The following is an 18,043-nucleotide window of genomic DNA, read 5'->3' as shown; positions in this document are numbered from 1 at the left end:
TTTTTTTTTTTTAAAAAAGCCACCATTTGGTTAAATTTGAATTAAGTCAGGTGCTACATCCTTAATTCATGATTACCTGACCCTAACACCTTTTATGTAGCAAAACAAGGAAACTATTATTAAACATCAGAAAATGGCAACTTGATCTCCTTAATCTAAAGAAGTGGAGGAAAAAAAATCACACTCAGCACTTCCATACTTATACCATGTCATGGTAACATGGTCCAGCCCTTACTCATCACAGACCTTCCCTCCTGGTTTATATTTCAGAAAAAGTTTCCTTTCCATAATAAATAATAATAATAATACCTGGCACTTTTTAAAGGTGGGTATGCATTATTATTCCCATTTTACAAATAGAGAAACAGGCACAGAGAGATTACAGGACCTCTGTAAAATTTACAAATGTTTGAGACCTGATTCTCCTCTTGCTTGCACTAGTTTTACATTGGTACAACACCAGAGATTTCACTGGCATTACTCCTGACTTATACCAGTACAAGCGAGAACAGAATCAAGGCCAATATTTCCATTCCTCTTCCTAGGAATCTCTGTGTTGCTCACTCTCTCTACCCCATTCCTGGTCCCCAAACACAATCAAACCACATCCTGTATCATGCTGCACTTCAACACAATCTCACCCTAACCTGGACCTGGCTGGGACTTCTCCCTGCCATTTATAAACATACCAAAAACTGATGGGAATAGCATTCTAGTAATACCGCAACAACTTTCCTTGTATAATCCCACAGGTCTCAATCCTATAATTGGATTCTCCTGGGCAGCTCCTGATTGGGTTCTGTCCAGCCTCAGAGTTCTGCACGCATGGATATACCTACGGGACTGGGGCTTCAGAATCTCTCAGAGATGTTTGTTAACTTAATCCTATATACCCACTAAGGCATAAGTATTTATTACTGGGCTTTACAAACAGTGAATAATTCAACACACACAGCAGTGATGACCCTCATTATTTTAGTTTCTATGCTGAATAGCTAACAAATAAAAATTTCTTGTCAGTGACACAAGATTTTTTTAATTTATAAAATGCACCAACTTATCAAAATTCAAGGCTAGTGAACAAAATTTGAAAATGGAATGTAATGATACAAATGGAGCAAATCTTGCTCAGGATTCTATCCAACCTAAATCACAGAGGAGCAGATTGTATAAACTACCCATGGTCCTGAGCTAGGAGATTATGCAAATCTACTCTGCACCCCAAGGAGTTTTTGGAGGAATTGTCTTAAGAGGGAGACAATTTCCTCCCCAGTTTCCTAGCACAGCGAGGCAATTCATCACCACAGGCATGCTTCTCTCTCTGCAGCTAGCAGTTATAGGCATGGTCTCACCCCTTGTAGGGAAATTTGTACCCCCAGGGACTCATAGAAGGATCTCTAAGTAAAAGGACTGTAACTGCCCCTAATTCTTGCTCCGGGAATGCAAGGGGAGGGGCTGAAGTCTTCTCATGCCCTTCCACCCTCCAGCCAGCACACCAAGAGCCAGGGACAATCTAGCCCCAATGAAGGCAAGTATGTCACACACAAGGGTCTCGTGTGGTCTAATTCATATGTAGAAAATCTACTACCCATTTGGCTCTGCCATCAGCACATAACTAGCCACACAGCCCTCTACTCACTTAACAAGTTGCTCGCACTGTGCTGTGTTCTCACTGAGCATTCCCAAATATTGGCCTGATCCAAAGCCCATAGAAGTCAATGAGAAGATTCCCAATTACTTCAGTGGGCTTTGGATCAGGCTGTATATCCTGAGTAGCAAGTGTGTGAGATTGTAATTTGGATACGGCTGTGACTTCACACTGTCCTTGTTCATGGGATGTGACCCCTTCCACACTGGTGAACTATAACTAGCTTGCCCACTGCTTTTATTTTCATTGCCGGGCACTACACATGGAGTTGTCTTCAATTTACCAATGAGCTATAAGTAGAGTAAGCAGCTGAAAATCATGGGTGTTTGGCTTCTGTACAAATTTAGCCAGAGTAAGATTTGACCTACTAGCTGTGAAAAAGCAGCTCATGTCACATGTGCTGCAAAACCCAGCCAGAACATACTGAAATTTAATTGTGACAATGTTAACCTACAAAAAAAGAGAACAAGTGCTGCATGTCCCAAATATCAAGGAGGGGGGGAAAGAATTCAGCACATTAGGAATGTAAAGCTTTTGATTTGCTTTTTCTTTCCACAGAGACTAAGGTCCAAACCAACAGTGCTCCCATTCATTATGACACCCTAGCATGAATCCTATGAGTAGGGCTTCTGATTTTTGATTTTAACTAATAAACGTGATAAAACTCCCAAGATACAGGAGAAAAAAATCGGTGTTTATCCAATAAACACCAGAAAAATACCGGAAATGGTTACTTATGTCTAAGGGCTTGTTCATGGAGCAGTTATGTGCACTCTGGGGGTCTGATGTCTAAAGCGCTCTAAGATGTTGTGCATTAGTTGGGCTGCGTACACCCCACTGGAGTGTACTAAAGGTTACCTAGTACACTTCAGCAATAGTGCTTTTGGAAATAGTACTACGTTAAAACACTAGGGAACATTACAAAGAGATTACTCATTACAGTATCATGGAACTTCAAACAGCTCCAGTCCACAGCAGGGTTCTGTGGTGGGTGTCACGTTGCTCGTAGGTATGGCTTCTGTTTTGGGGGATTTATTAATTTCATTTTTGAGTATTTATTTTAGCAATTTTTGAGGTTTACGTGGAAGTCCAAAAATAGGATGTTTTCAGAGGTTCCTCTTCCTCTATACTGAACTGAGTAATGTATATAGTGTATATAATGTATATACATTAGTCATTACAGTATATAGAAAGAGGAAAGCCCAAAAAAACAATTTTGGGATTTCTACATAAAACTTAAAAATTGCTAGAAATAAACCACAAAATATTAAATTAATAAACCCCAAAAAACAAAATCCCTACCTATGGGCAATGTGGCATCCACCCCAGAACACTGGGGTGGACTGAAGCTGCCTGAAGGGGACAGGTTTCAATTTCATGAAAGAGATGTTGCCAGTAGAATGTATGCTACAGTGTCAAAACACATAGGGGCTGGTGATCAGCAGTGAGTCCAGACTACAGGGCCTATAGAAAACTAAAAGACAAGTAAATGTGATATACGCTGAAATGCTCCTTTTGTAAGAGGAAATTATCAATACATCAGTGCATTATCAGGCATCCATTTCCCATTCACAATTGTGGCCACTGTGTAACTAGTTCCCATCATAGTGCTGAAAACTTCCTCTTTAGCATTATTCTAACATATTTGTTGGTTAATAAAGTCAAGAAAGAGTTTAAACCAATAGTTTTCTTGTTTCCAATAACTTGGTGGCCTCTTCTTTATGTACCCTGGGTATTAGACAAATATAGTTAATAGCAGCCAGACCTGATTGGCTGACATCTGTTTCTTTACGGGATTTATATTTGCCAAGTAGCCGGACAGCCATATCCATTTAGTATTCATGGAAAGTACTTACAGAACAATAATGACAATAATTGCTTCTGATTCTTGTGTTTACAACACTGCCGAAGTATCATTAGGGCCTTATTTATGGATAATAATGCTTATTAATCACAAGTATTTGAATTTTGGAATGTATTAGATTAATATTCTTTTGTATTTCATTTTTGTATTAATGCTGTGAAAGGCATTTATTGAGTGCAATTCATTGGAAAAGTAAATCATCTGAGCAATTTTCAGGTAATAGATAAAGAAATTATGTGCATACCACTCATCTAACGTGTGCACAGTGAGCAATGGATACCACTACTAAAATCAGCACCTGTGGACTAAAATCAGGGACAGACTCTGAAAAGAAAATACTCTGAAAGGGATACTGATATTACAGGTTAGTTTGCTTTTAGAAATCCTATTAATAAAATGTTTTTTGTTATTTTGAATAAATATTTTCTTTTTTATCTGTCTTTAAACTCAATCTTTAGTAATGTATACTATACTGGGGGAGAGTTTTTGCATGAATTCTAAGATTCATGGATGCTTGAAAGGTTGCTAACAAAGGAAGTATAGTATAAAAAAGACAATTTTGGATGTAAATAATTTCAGCTTTTATAAATCAGTGTCTGGTAGTGCTAGAATAATATGATGGAATGAAAGCGTAAGAGGAAATGACAGTTGTAACAAGCGAAAACATAACCCTAAATCTAAATATCAGCTGCCATATATTCATATTCTCCTTTTGTCCTTCTGTAGCACTTACAATTCTGAAAAAACACCAAAGCTACTGTAGTACCAAACTCTCTGATTTTTGGTGTGCGGCCAGCTCCATAAATTTGCATTTAAACAAATAAAATCCAGAACAGTGTCATATGTCTTTTTATTTCTGAGATGGTTCTTCAAGCATAATTTAAAGAAGCACTGTCAACTTAAAAATCACATCTTGGTCTGATTTTTTTTCCCCTGACTGTTGATGTAACACTTATGATTACTATCACTGAAAAACATTACAGAAACTATCTTCCTATATTTTATTCAGTTTATTTACTTTGTGCTTTTTGTAACAATTTGTGCATAGTCAGGTTAACCTGTGTAGTCGGTCACTTCCCCCTGTTTGGGTGATTCTTTTATTCAGCACCCGTGGAAACAAAAAAAATTTTAAAAATAACTGTAAAAGCACAAAACTAGAGAAATTGGGAGGAACATTTAGGTCTGGTGAAGTACCTGAAACTACACTTAACTCATATATTTAATATTTATATAAGCTGACAGTCTCCCTTTAAAATGTAAGTATTTCACCTATTAATATTTTGGCTGGCTTTATGAAATATATTTATAAAACACATGCATACTGGTTTTACCGAGAATTTCAAAGCATTAAGCAACAGTCCATGCGGTATATAGCTTGATCACTATTAGAAGAATCAAAGATATTTTTAAAATATTTTAGAAGAGATGAGCCCAAGTAGCAAAGATCAGACCCAGATCTGGAGTAGAATTTTTACTAAGTTCAGTTCCCAAACTGATTATCCCACTGATCAGAGGTGGGAATGGGTCTGTAGTTGTAATGCCTGGTATTATCCTTTGCTTGACCCATCCTTATAGACATAAAGGAAGTTCAGATCCAAATTAAGAGCTGGGTTTCCCTGAACTTTGGGATGAGGGGCTTGGACTAGGCCCATCCCTAATTTTTACTCATCAATATCTGACAAAAATTGTTTCAAACATTGATCATGTTACTGAAAGTCTTTCACTAATGATCAATCACCCTTTTTAGTTCTTCTGATTCCACTGTACTAAACAAAATTCCATAATGTCAGCATTTGAATGTTACATGATTAATTACAATGGTAGAGTACGTGACATCATCGCTTCCTCACTCTTATTTATTGCCCTCCACACACACACAAAAAGTTTGGACTGGTGGTTAGAATTCAGTTTATTACACTCAGAAAATTGTTCTTCCTAAAGAGGCCCAGAAAATATACTTCTTAGTATTTCCAAATCATAGCACAAAATCTGTGGAAGAATATAATACTAAGATCTTTACTTGTGTAACATAAAATGGCAGCATTGAAAGCATAACTCACCATATGCAGCTTCCAGCCTCCCTGCATTTAATAGTATTAAACTATTTGTAGCACGGATATCACTTTCTTTTCAAAATGTTTTTACTGTTTTAGGGACTGTACCTACTCTCCCTTCTGTAAATGGCAAAGCTACCAACAGTTATACGTGGAATTATAGTACTGGCATTTACATCATTGGGAGCAATAAAGAACCTTTTTGCATGGAGGTAAGGTGATTGTTTTGCGGGAGAGGGTGTTATACTACTGCTTTCTTCAATATTCAGTATTCCTTTTATCCTGAACATCCTCTACAGAAAGGAACCTAAATTTAAACAACAATCTGTAGCCCAAATTTTTAAACCAGCACACCAAAACCTAGATTCCTTAATCCATATTTAATTTCCTGTGGCCTGGCTTTCAGAAGTGCTGAGCTCCCACAAATCCCCCTGAAGTCAATGGCAGCTGTAAAGTGCTCAGCACCTTTGAAAATCAGACCACTTGCATTTAGGTGGTTCCTAAATATAGATTTATGAGCACCCACGTTTGAAAATGTTGGCCTTGATGCACAATATAAGGACCTAATCCTGAAAACTCCTATTCACATAGTCAATGGGACTATTCATCTGAGTAAGGGCTTGCAGGACCAGATCTCAAAATAGTGCTAAACTGTAAAATGCAAACCTACCTGCTTCCATTAACAGTGGGACTGCTAGAGGTTAAACTTTAGGATTTAAGGGTACTGAAAATCTAAAACCAATGTAGAACAGTTTTGTCTGAGTAATTTGTTCTTTAACAGTATTATTGCAATTATGATACATAAATGAACATTTCAACATGGAGCTAGAAAAGACCTGGCCACATAAGTAAGTTTGAAAATAATCTTTTTTTCTTGCTTTCTTTTACTTACTATGTTTCTCAGTGGAACTATAATGTGTCTGCCTATCTTTAGGGTAGGCTTTATTGTCAAATTGTAATTCTTTTTGCTTTCAAACTGCATGATTATTCTGTATTTATCCCTCCAGATACATAATGTGACCATTTCTCTTCCTTATTTTTCTATCATTTATAGCTACTATAGTTTTGAATTCATAGCCCCACTTCATTAATTGGCTTGATGTAAAGGCTTCTTTTACATACCTGAATGGAATATTTGCTCAGCAAATTATATCTATATATAAAACATCATCTTTATTAAACTGTATGAAAAAATTAGAAATAAAAATAAAATCATATGTCACCATCTGATATTCTCTCAACCCAAAAGTACACTCTTGTCTACATCTAAATATCCCTGTGGGAGTTATATATATAGCTACATATTTTGCAATTTTTTTGTCTGTGGTAGCATGTCTGAGTTTTTTAATTCCAAACTTTTAAAAAATGTTAAGGCAACAACCATGGGAGTAGATTTAGTATGATTTTCATTATGATAAGTTCAATAATTATCCTTTAAGCATGACATGAAAGTCCCATTGTTTTAAAAAGTTTCTTCTTGAATAAACAATCATCATTCACATTGGTATAACAAAATTTAAAACAAAAAACAAAAAAAAGTGGAAATGAAAATGAATTTTAATAGCAAAGAAATTCACGTTTAAACAAACATGGAGGAAAGGGAAAAACTTTTTAACAATGGATTTGTTTTTATATCAGAACAGATTGGAATTTAAAATCTCAATAGCAAGATTTAAAAAGAGATTGAACATTTATATAGAGAAGACAACACCAGACAGAGTTATCATAATTAATAACAAAAAAAATTGGAAGAGATATTAAACTTCATGTGTCAGGGCTTTAGCCCATCTCTAACTAGTAGAGTTCAGGAAAAGACCTAATGTAAGGGTAGATTACCCCACATCTGCCTATCACAAGAGTCTTCCACTTTCCTCTGAAGCATCTGGTTGACCTCTGTCAGAGACAAGATATTGGACTACATGGACCTTTGGTCTGGTCCAGTATGGCAATTCCTATGTTTTTCTGTCCCAAACGGGAACTTCAGTATTTCCTAGTTCTTGACAGTGTCTTGTGTAATTTGTTAGGTAGAAAAATTCTCATAATCATCTGGATCCAACACCACTTTCTGATCCTATGAATCAGCACAAATTAACCTGTATATCTAACTCTTCTAAAAAGCTTAACCCTGCATTCCTTACTTAAAGGCAAATTCTGCTTGCCTTAGTTGTTGAAACCAAAGAGAATTTTGCTTGATTAAAGTAAGAAGGATCTGGCCCTCATTTCTCATGCTGGAATAATTGTTATTGACTTAACTGGGATCACAATATGGCATTCAGACCTTACTCCAGCACACTTCTCATAGATTTTAATGAGAAAATATGGCCTTCATGCCAACCATATTATAAGCCCACTGTAGCATTTATGTCAGAGTGAGGATTGAGAAACAGATCCTGCTCACTTTATTCAGGCAAAACTCCCATTGCCTTTAAAACATATGGTAAGCAGAATCTGGCCCTAGGCAAGGAACACAGGATTTAGCTTTTAGAAGAATTAGATATACATGCTCATTTGTGTTAGAACAAAACCAGGAAGTGTTGAAGTCAAAGGGAGTCATGCTTGAAGAAGGACTGAGGGCCATGTCTTCATCACACTGAAAACATCCAATGGGACCACAATTTGGAGTTAGAATGCAGAATTTGACCCTAATACAATCCTCCCAATAGCTTGTATTGTGATAATTTTAATATTGTAGTATTTTTTAAAAAATCCAATGCCCAATGTTACATGATTTGCTTTAAGCAAAAGCAAATATATTGTATAGATTACTATTCTAATCTGCATTAATTTTAAAACCAAATATGATTATTGTTGTGTTATCTGGCTTCATGCTTTCTATAAATGTCCCTTTATGGTTTTATTTTTAGTATGTATTAAAAAAAATGCAAGAATTATAGAGTATGTCCATTCACTTCATTTCATTAATCAGCTACCTGCAAATGTTTTTCTTGCAATGTAGTGGAAAGTGAAATTAATGTTCTTTTTATAATGTCCAAAATTAAATTCCTATTCCACAATGTTTATATTTCATGTGCAAAATTACCTGATATGTTGAGATATCTGACTTCAGTTCTTTAATAAATTGCTTCACTGGCAAAATGCTGCATTTAAAATTTAGAGTCTAAAATGAACTTCTTATGTTTTCTTGATATGAAACGTTTTTAAGTTCACAGTAATGTTAAATATGATTCATTTAAAATATTAATATTTCACATGTATTATTCACTGACTTCCAGGTGTCATAGCAAGTTAGTGACACTTCATATTTCAAAGGAAGAATTGTTTCTTTTTTCAATATTAATGTTCTATTAATTCACTTTGTAATATCACTCCAGTTCAGGCAAACAGAATTGCACTAAATTACTTATGCCAAAAATCATGCTGAAGTTGTTGACATTATATAAAATTTCATTTTCCATTACTATTTTATATGGTCTTATCTTGCTAGTGTCTTTTTCAAGTGCAATACATGGCCCTCATTAGTTAGTTTTAGAAACACAGGTATATACATGAACATTTATATGTTGACATGAGAGTGCATGTGGATATATCTATCAGTTAAATGGATTTTACAGGGTGAAACTTCCAATAAATTACATGTAAATATTCTTTATGAACATGTTGGGTCTCATTTACAGTTTCTATGGTGGAGCATCAACAGATCCAGTTACTGCTGTTTTTTCAGTAACTTTTTCAGTGTGATTTTCTGTTCCAGTATGTGTTTTAAAATATATAAAAGGTAAATTGACTGAGAACTTTTCTATTATAAAGGCCCAAAGGGAAACAGCTTCCTCATCAAATCCAAATAAAGGCAAAAATGCTGGATGTGAAAAAAAGAACCTATTTATGACCCTGTAACATTCATATTCTTCATATAAAGATCACATGGCTACATAACGATCCCCAAAGATATGGTGGAAAATATACCTGGAGATGCCTAAAAGCTTTAATAAGTGAATCAGAAAATAATTCTATAAAATGCCCTTCAACAGTGAGATAATTACAAAGCACTGGATCCAGAATAGTGAACGGTAGTGAAATTACTTATAAATAAATGTAAAGAGCTAATATATACATGGCTAGTTGTCTAACCAACTGTTTCTGAACGTCATCAAAGTCAAACGTTGCTTTAAGTAGGAATGCAATTCCAAGGTTATTCATAACTAATCTTCAAGGAAGACACATTAGTATATTTTTTAAGTATATGCTCTGAACTTTCAGTTTTGCTACATTGTTTAGCGTAGTACAGGTAAGGTCTCCCATATTGGTTTGATCTCTGCCATGTTTTCAATTTGGAATTTAACAAATCGGAACATTTAAAAAAAAACAAAACTTGATCCAAATCTTTTAAATAAATAAATAAACCCCTTCTCCTTTGTGACCACAACAAAACGATTTGGATGACAGTAAACAAATTGAGAGTCTCCAGGTCTGTAGTATGGAACAGTCTTCTCTTTCTATCAATTCTTCAGACGCCAGGATTTTGACATACAAACTATACCCCCAACTCCAAATTAACAACAGAAGTAAGACACCATCATATAGACGTACAAAGCCAAATGCTCCCTTTTCTGTCTCGCCCACCTAAAATATTAAAGGAGCCTAAACAAAGCAAGGGCACATCAAGCTAGAACCAATTAAAGAAACGAAATTTGTATACAAACACACAGGGAGACACACGCACACACACACACCTTACTGAGCATGCTGGAAAGGATGGATTTTCTCCCCCAAGTGATACCTACCTTATGAGTGCTCGCAGGAAGGCACTGGGTCAAAGTGTAATCCCCTTTGATATTTTTGATCCAGTTTCACGCGGAGTGGCGGGCGGGGGGGGGGAGAGGAAGTAAAGAGAGTGCAAGAGAAAAATCAAACTTGGGTACCAAATTATCGATCAGTTAGTGGCGGAGGAGGGGGGTGAAAAGCCATAATGAGTGACAGAGTCTGGACACCCCCCCATGCCCCCCCCCCGCACTGAGTGGGCAAGGGAGGCAGGGCGGTGAGGCAGGCGAGCTGCAGCGGTGCAGGGCTACCTCCCCCCCCCCCCCCGCCGCCCCTTCCCACCCCCGGCCTTAGCGCAAAGCCACAGCGCGGCGGCGGAGGAGAAGCAGCAGCCGCCGCTACCTGGGAGCAGGCGGAGCCGCCGTGCGCAGCGCCGGGCTGGGCGAGCCGGAGGGGCCGGGCCGGGGGAAGGGAGCCGAGGGCTGCCGCCAGTCGCTCCGCGCGGCCAGCCGGCCCCCTGGGTGCCGCAGGCGGGGGAGCGGGGCTGTGGGTGTGCGCGCGCCCCGGGGGCCGCGGCTTCTCCCGCCCGCAGCCTCCCCCTCCCCCCCCCCCCGCCCGCTCTGCCTCTCCCGCCACGGCCACAGCTCCCGTTTGGCAGCGGAGAGGAGCAGGACTCGCCCCCCCTCCCCCCCCCCCCCAGGCCCGGGGAGATGCACTAAAAAGGGGAGGGGGGAGGAAGAGAGCTGGGGGGGGGGGGAAGGGAGACTGGGCTCCTGCAACGGCACCAGCACAAGTGGGAGCCAAGGCTGGAGCATCGATTGCGTCATTTAGGAGGGTCCCCCCCCCCCCGCCTTCCCCGAGCCGGATTGAGCTACCTGCCGGTCTGTGCAGCTCTGCCCATCCAGGTGCCGCGGTGTCAGCCCGCCCGCAGGGCTGGGGCCGGGGCAATGGGGACCCCGCGCAGTAGGTGGCTCGGGCCGGGGGGGGGGAGGGGAGCCGGAGCCAGCCCTTGTCTTGCGAGGCTCCGGGAAGGGTCGGGCCGAGCCGATGAGAGCGATTAAGACGCATCTGCTGCGGTCGCCTTTCCGCCGTCCTCGCGCCCCTGGGTGCCGCGAAAAGCTGCCCGCTGACGGGCGGCTTCGCGGCTCGGTGGTCGCTCGCGCCCCTGGTGGATCCCGCCGCGGCGCATTTTGTCCGTGCAGCTTGGCTTCAACGCACCCCGGCAGACTGAAAAAAGGGAAATCGTTGGTGCTTGGAGGTTGCTATGTTAACGGCAGGGTTGTTGGTTTGGTTTGGGGTTGTGTTCCCGTCCCTTCCCCTCCCCCCCCCCCCAAAAAAAAAAAAAAAAGTTGCCCGTGTGCTGGGGAGGGGGAAGGATGCTCCCTGCTCCGGCTCCTGTTGCCCACGGCGGGCGCTGAAAGCGTTAGCCGTCCACTTGTGCATTGCCCGGCGGGGTTCACTGAGCCCCCTGTCATTTCCTCCTACTTCAGCTGCAAACAAACTTTTCTTCTGCAGAGAGGAACTAGCTGAGGCTGAGAACCTGAAGGCAGCGAATCCCTCGCGGCTCCCCTCGAGCTGCGCTGACCCCAGCATACAGGCGAAGGAGCGGTCTGCAGGGCCTTTTTATAACTGACAGAGAGTGCAGTATGCCGTACATTTTAGACAAAATAACAGCCTCGGGAACAATTCCCCTCCCTCCACCAATGGCTGCTTATCCCAGCATTGTTTCCTTCTGTAACTGATCCTCTCTAAGGATGTTTAAACTCAGCTTGAACCATTCACGTCTTTTTTCCCCACAGTGTCAACATTAAAAGTGTACATTTTCCCTAATGAGATGCAGCTCATGAGAATCTAATATTGGGGCCCATTTTGACTTCAGATATATGAGAGAGAAAATCCACTACCTAAATGAGTTTATGATATCGATTGTGTAGGATAATAGCCTATGGATGCTGCAAATAATAGGGGGTGTTTTGTTTTTCATACGGTATATAATGATGAGTCTGTCAGACTACACACTGCTTGATCTTTTATATGTATAATATACAATATTTCATACACACACGCTGATGATACCTGAAGGTGGGGACACAATATCTTATAAATCTGAAGCTTTTATCAGGCAGAGCAGATTACTTTAAGCGTTCAATTTCTCAGCGATCCAATTTTATTAGGATTTACTATTATTTGTGTTGTGCATCCCTGGGGAAATAATGCTTTGATTAATGTAATCCTGGGCTGGGATCCGCCACATGCCCCTCTCCCAGGAGAAGAGCCCTGTTTGACAAACAAAAACAGAGCAGCAACTATTGCAATCTGCACTCACCTTTAGAAGACACAAACAATCCACCCCTCTCTCGAATACAACAGCAGCATTTCAAAACAATGTGAACTCTTATTAATTTACTCTGAATGCTCCGGATTCAGTGTGGGCTGTCCAGTCCAACCCTCAACTTCAAAGACAGCCCAGAGGATGCTCTCTGTTCCCCACAGAGAAGCAAAAGCATCTCTGGGAAGCCCAGTGCTTCTCTGTAGTTCTGCCTCTCCTTGGTCTCTCAGCATTTCTGCCTCTTTGTTTCCCACTGCAGGGCTTGCTGCAAACTGTTTTTCAACTCTCCTCATTCAATCCACCAGCAGCCAGAGGCCTACGAAGCTCTGTCATTTCATGAGGTTCAGTCACACATACCTGAAGCCATATATACCTCTCAAACCAGGGCAATGATAAGCAAACCACAACAAAGTGCTCTAAGCAGTTCAAAAGGGAGGTAGTGGGGCCCCAGAAAACAGCCTTGAACAAAAGATCTTGTTAAATAAAAAGAAAACATTCCACCTTTGTTATTTTTTAAATATCTAGATTTTTTTTCTTTTGTTTTGGAAAGTACTTATCTCCCCCAGTGCGGAGCAATATACTTTTAAAAGGCCTAATGAAATAAGCAAACCAAGATCAGAACGAAACGTGCTTTCCCTTCCTTTATAACAGTAGGTGAACTGGCCTGTAGTCCCCCCCCCCCACCCCCACCCCCACATCATGAAGCACATTATGGGCAGCTGAAATGGTAGTGCAGTGTTTATCTTATTCCACCATAACAAAGCAGGTCTCATGGTGCCTGAGGAGGAGATCCAGTGACAAAGGAGGGCTCTGCCTGCGGTTTTGCCACTTTATTCATAGTCTGAATTAATAAATCCAGGCTAGGGAGAAGGGCTCTCAAGCCTGAAGATAGGGAATGCGATTTGCACCAGGGTTTTCAATAAGATGCCAGCATCTCTCTCCTGTTTACCCAATGACCGCATTACAGTGACTCAGCATTTACGGTTTCTTTAGGTGTGTTTTTCCCCCCTCTTCTTTTCTTTCCTGGTGAAAAACGATGCAATTATATTTCTACATGCTGATCTGAGCGTTCGAATAACAAGCTTTAAACGCGTTATTAGACGCTTGTTAAAGGGAGTGGGGCTGCTGAGAGAGAGGGAGAATGCTGCATTTTTTTAGAAAGAAATTTAAATTAAAAGCAGCTATGGGAAGAACTCGACTGCAGCTCCGCTTCAATCAATGCACCGAGGCAGATTAGGAGAAAGTCTGAGTCAAAAAGCGTAAATCACGCCAGGGAAAAGTTACTTAGAATTAATTCCTGTCTTTTGAGAGTATAAAATGACTTTCCTAGGTGGGATTCACTCAGTTTGCTTCACATCCCTCCCTTCAACAGTATAAAATTGTTCTTTACATTTTAATTGTAAAAAGTGGATCTTTAATAAGCCACTATTTGTGGGCGTGTTTGATCATTTCAACCAAACAGTATAAAAGGCCCCAAACTCACCATTGCTACTATTGTTATGGTAGAGGTTCCTTGCTTCAGAGGTTGCAAAATTGTAGTGGGACGTATACAAATCCATGTTAGCAGCTCAGGATCTCCTCCTTCACAGCCCCATCAAGCAACAAGAATATTTAAAAAGTAGGATCAGAGGGTTGAATTTAAGGAGGGGGGATGCAAAGAAATGATGAACGATGTTAACTTTGACTGTAGGAGTCATGATAGAGTTGAGTGAAGCTTCGGGGAAATAAATCATTTAATCCCAGAGCTACTGAAGTCCTTTTTTCAAACATTTTGAGGCTTGAAATCATACTGCTGTAAAAGCGACTGAGTACTTAAAAAAATCAAACCTCAAGAAATGAAGATATATTAGGAATTGGTCCAAAATGAGAAAAAATAACCACGCTATCATGAAAATATCACTAGATTATATCTCCCAAGGAAAACAACAACAACAACAACCCATCAGGAAAATTGTAGCTCTTGCATTCACTAAAGGAGAATAGACAACATGTGCATGTTTGTGTGAAATGCCAAAAAGAGCAGCCTTAAGCTTGACCTACTGCAATCTGCACTGAGCTCCTCAGACAATAGACAAGTTCAAATGTCAAAAAATCTAATAATAAAAAACAGAGCTGCCAAACTGCACGAACTGTTTTCTGGTGTACCACAATTATTCACCCTCTTATCCACTAAGAGACTGCCACTCGTATGTGCGTAAAAGAAAATCTATGTAATGCATATAGATTTTTTTTTAATGTGAAACGCGATTGAGATGGCCAGCAAGCAAATCAGAATATGTTTAATGAAAGCAGGGCTAAGGTTTCCACAGCCTTTGAAAGACGCTAACTTATAAATCTTTTTTTATGTTGCTATATGCACAATTATTCTTATAAATAAAAATCTACATGTTCGAGGAGCTAGGTTGTAACCATATATCCGGAGAATTTTAAGGGAAGTGGTGACATTAAGTTTCATATGCAATGTGTCTACATGGAACTCAAGCCAGCAGATAGATTATTCCATTCATTTGAGAACTTTCATTGCTATGCATGTTAGGTGCACCCTAAACACAATAGAGTGTATAATATCAGAAATGTGCTGTTCTAAACCTACCTATTTTCAAATATATCTTAATTGTATGTGTAGCACTATGTTATATTACTAATTTATTACAGAATCAGAAATTATTTATTACCCTAAACAATAAATAAGGTTCATACTGGAACCTACACAATTAAATGTATGGATAAAAGGTCATCCTACCTATTGTGTATCTCCTTGTTACTGTAAGCCTTTAAAAGTAATATGTATATTTTCCTCTTTTCTCCAGATTGGTTGGTGTAATATCTCTTGTTCAGCTATGAACGGTTATATGAACTACAATATGGGTAAGGTTTAAAAACAGAGCAAATCACATTACCCCAGGAATGCTACAAATCTGGAATCCAGTCAACTCCACCTTTTCATCTGACTGCTGTATTATAAAGGAAAACATTTTACATATAGCATACTGTATATTCAGCATGTCTTTGTTTAATATTTGAATTTGTAAATGCTAATTAGGCAGTTGCTCTACACGATTATATTATTACACACCTAAGCATTCTCGAATATAAGTAGATGAATATTAAATACAGCAAATAGCCACTTTGTATTTCCCAATACCTCGGCAATGTTCTTCATTTTGCAAATGAGACTTTGCGGACAAAATAATTAAAAAAAACCTCTTTGTAGCTTTGTTTTAATTGTTCTGGTACTTAAGGCATAAACGTGGCGATCACATCCAAATAATATCTTTAACAGCCGGGATGGAAAGTAACTCTATCAAATTAACTTGTTGCTCGTTTTAAGTGATCGTGCTTTCTATTTGCTTTTATTCGCTTCGATGTATACAGGCAGTAACTTATACAGGAATAAGACTGAGGAGTTGACCTACTAGAATTGTTTTCTTGGACTATAAATGCAAGTTGCTTTTGAGGTGGAAAAAAGACAAAGCACGAACTGCACGAAAATGCAATATTTTCAAATATGGGATATTAACCATCACTGGCCTCTCTAAGCTCAAAATCCCATGGTCATATGTCCAAAAACTGTTTGGTAAACAATGATAAATCCAAGATTATGTGGTGACGCTTGTGAATAAAATTGCACTATAGAGATGTACTCTAATAGTTTGGGGAATAGTCATTGCTTTCTTTGGCAAATGCGGCAAGGTTGGAAGTTTTAGTCATGTAAATATCTCAATGCATCTTCAGTCATATTCAATACACGGCAAGGCTTAACTCAGTTGTAAAAGTGAAGGCATGTGAACACTTTGCAAAATAGAAATGTCTATTTTTTCATTATTTCTCTTGCTGTTTATTTCTCTCTATTATGTTTTTGAACAGTGACTTTGCTTTCCACCAGATTTATTGGCAATACTATTTCCAGGATTTAATTGGTCTTCATATTGTAAAAACAAAGAATAAAACTTGCACAGTCACACTGAAACTGACGAAGTTCTAGTTCGAGAGAACAACCTGTCTTTACGGCCTGGCAGAGTTTGTTATGGTTATGCATCAAACATGCGCCTGCCCCACCAGCGCTCCCTGGCACTTCCACTTTTACAGGTGTTTAGCTCCTGCTAAAGGAATGTTAACTTGCTGGTGTGCATATAGATATACAGATAGACCTTCATAAGAATAAACATATGTACTTATCAATAAAATCACAGAAGCTGAATTGCTGACTTATGTGTCCGATGTAGCCACCTAGAAAAATAGCTAACAGGAATGGGCTCCTTGCGCAATATGTTAAGACTATGTACAATATGTTTGCAAAACGACAGAAAATCTGAGCAGACACCGAAGTTAAGATTGTTTTATGTCTGTAAATAGCTGGAACTTCTTGTGTACTTTTTGCATGTGTTTAGTGATACGAACTTCAGATGATCTAGATTGTTAACATAAATGTTATTTTATAGCTACATTCGAGATAATGAAGTACAGTAATTGAAAGAGCGTGAGTGGCTACTTTATTGGGAATATTGCAGATACTGCTGAAGGTTTAAAATGGCAATTAAATATTAAATTATATAAAGACACCCGGGGTTCTCTTTGTTATATCTGCTGCGGTTTAAAAGCTTTATTTGGACAAAGTCTGTGTGATACCTTAAATGATGTTTTTATTTATTTAACTGATTTCACTTACTCGAAGGCCTTAGCTCACTTTAAGATAATGCACCAAATTAACAACTTTTAGGATGGCTTTTTAACTATTAGCCAAACTGTAAAGCCCAATGTAGAATCTTGTGTTTCTATCCTAGCGGTGTGACAGCTCTATTTGGACTTAAGTCTGTTGTATTTAGGACATGAATTTACTCTAGCCTCTTTATCCACCCCACGAGTTCACTATTTTGATGTCACCATTTATATAACTATATAAAATATCATAGACACATATAATTTGGAGAGGGCATTTGTTCCTCTGACAACTCTGGAGGAACAGAATTGTTGTTCAATGTAGTAGCGTTTTACTCACCAGGCTCTGAGTCGCATCAGTGCGCCCCCTGCTGACCATCAGTGCTCTCACTGAGCACTTCAAAAGTTTATTTTGTTCTGCAAACCGTATCATATAAAATTAACGACAACCAATAAAATTATCTTATATGTTTCAACTGTAAAAGTCCAAAACAAAATAAAGCTAGTTTTAGTGAAGCTAGAAAGCTCTGGTTTGGCTTCGTTCTCTTTGGCTGAACTAGGGTCCTTTTATCTAAAGCCCAGTGCACAAACATATAGCTTAATGTGACTAGTGTTCTTCCTTTTATTTCTTTCTCTATGGCAACCAATATGTTCTGCTCAGAAATGTTCCCCCATCAAGGAAACAAATGATCTTGAGGGAGCAGCTCTATACGGCATCTGTTCCAATGGAGAACACAGAGTTAACCCCAGTCAAAAGAGAGGCTGAGCCC

The 18,043-nt window shown here is 39.2% G+C and overlaps 1 protein-coding gene across 2 annotated transcripts in view; it reads right to left on the bottom strand.

The window, feature by feature from the left end:
* The window catches only part of LOC119843653 (translation initiation factor IF-2-like), a 34,546-nt gene that overhangs the window by 14,085 nt on the left and 2,418 nt on the right, over positions 1 to 18,043 (bottom strand). The window contains exons 1-2 of one of the 2 annotated variants that reach the window (XR_006280632.1): positions 11,161 to 11,398; positions 10,309 to 10,352 (exon numbers count right to left, since the gene is read on the bottom strand). Coding sequence is in view for 1 of the 2 variants with exons in the window: in XM_043512727.1 (XP_043368662.1) it covers positions 10,451 to 11,353 (903 nt within the window). In the remaining variant the exon portion in view is untranslated. Of the gene's footprint in view, positions 1 to 10,308; positions 11,513 to 18,043 lie in introns of those variants that run through there. The other variant, XM_043512727.1, reaches the window with a different exon arrangement.

This window comes from Dermochelys coriacea, chromosome 1 (assembly GCF_009764565.3).
Source record: "Dermochelys coriacea isolate rDerCor1 chromosome 1, rDerCor1.pri.v4, whole genome shotgun sequence".
Taxonomy (NCBI): domain Eukaryota; kingdom Metazoa; phylum Chordata; order Testudines; family Dermochelyidae; genus Dermochelys; species Dermochelys coriacea.
Note: the sequence above shows the minus strand (reverse complement) of the source record. Positions and strands in the feature narration are given on the sequence as shown.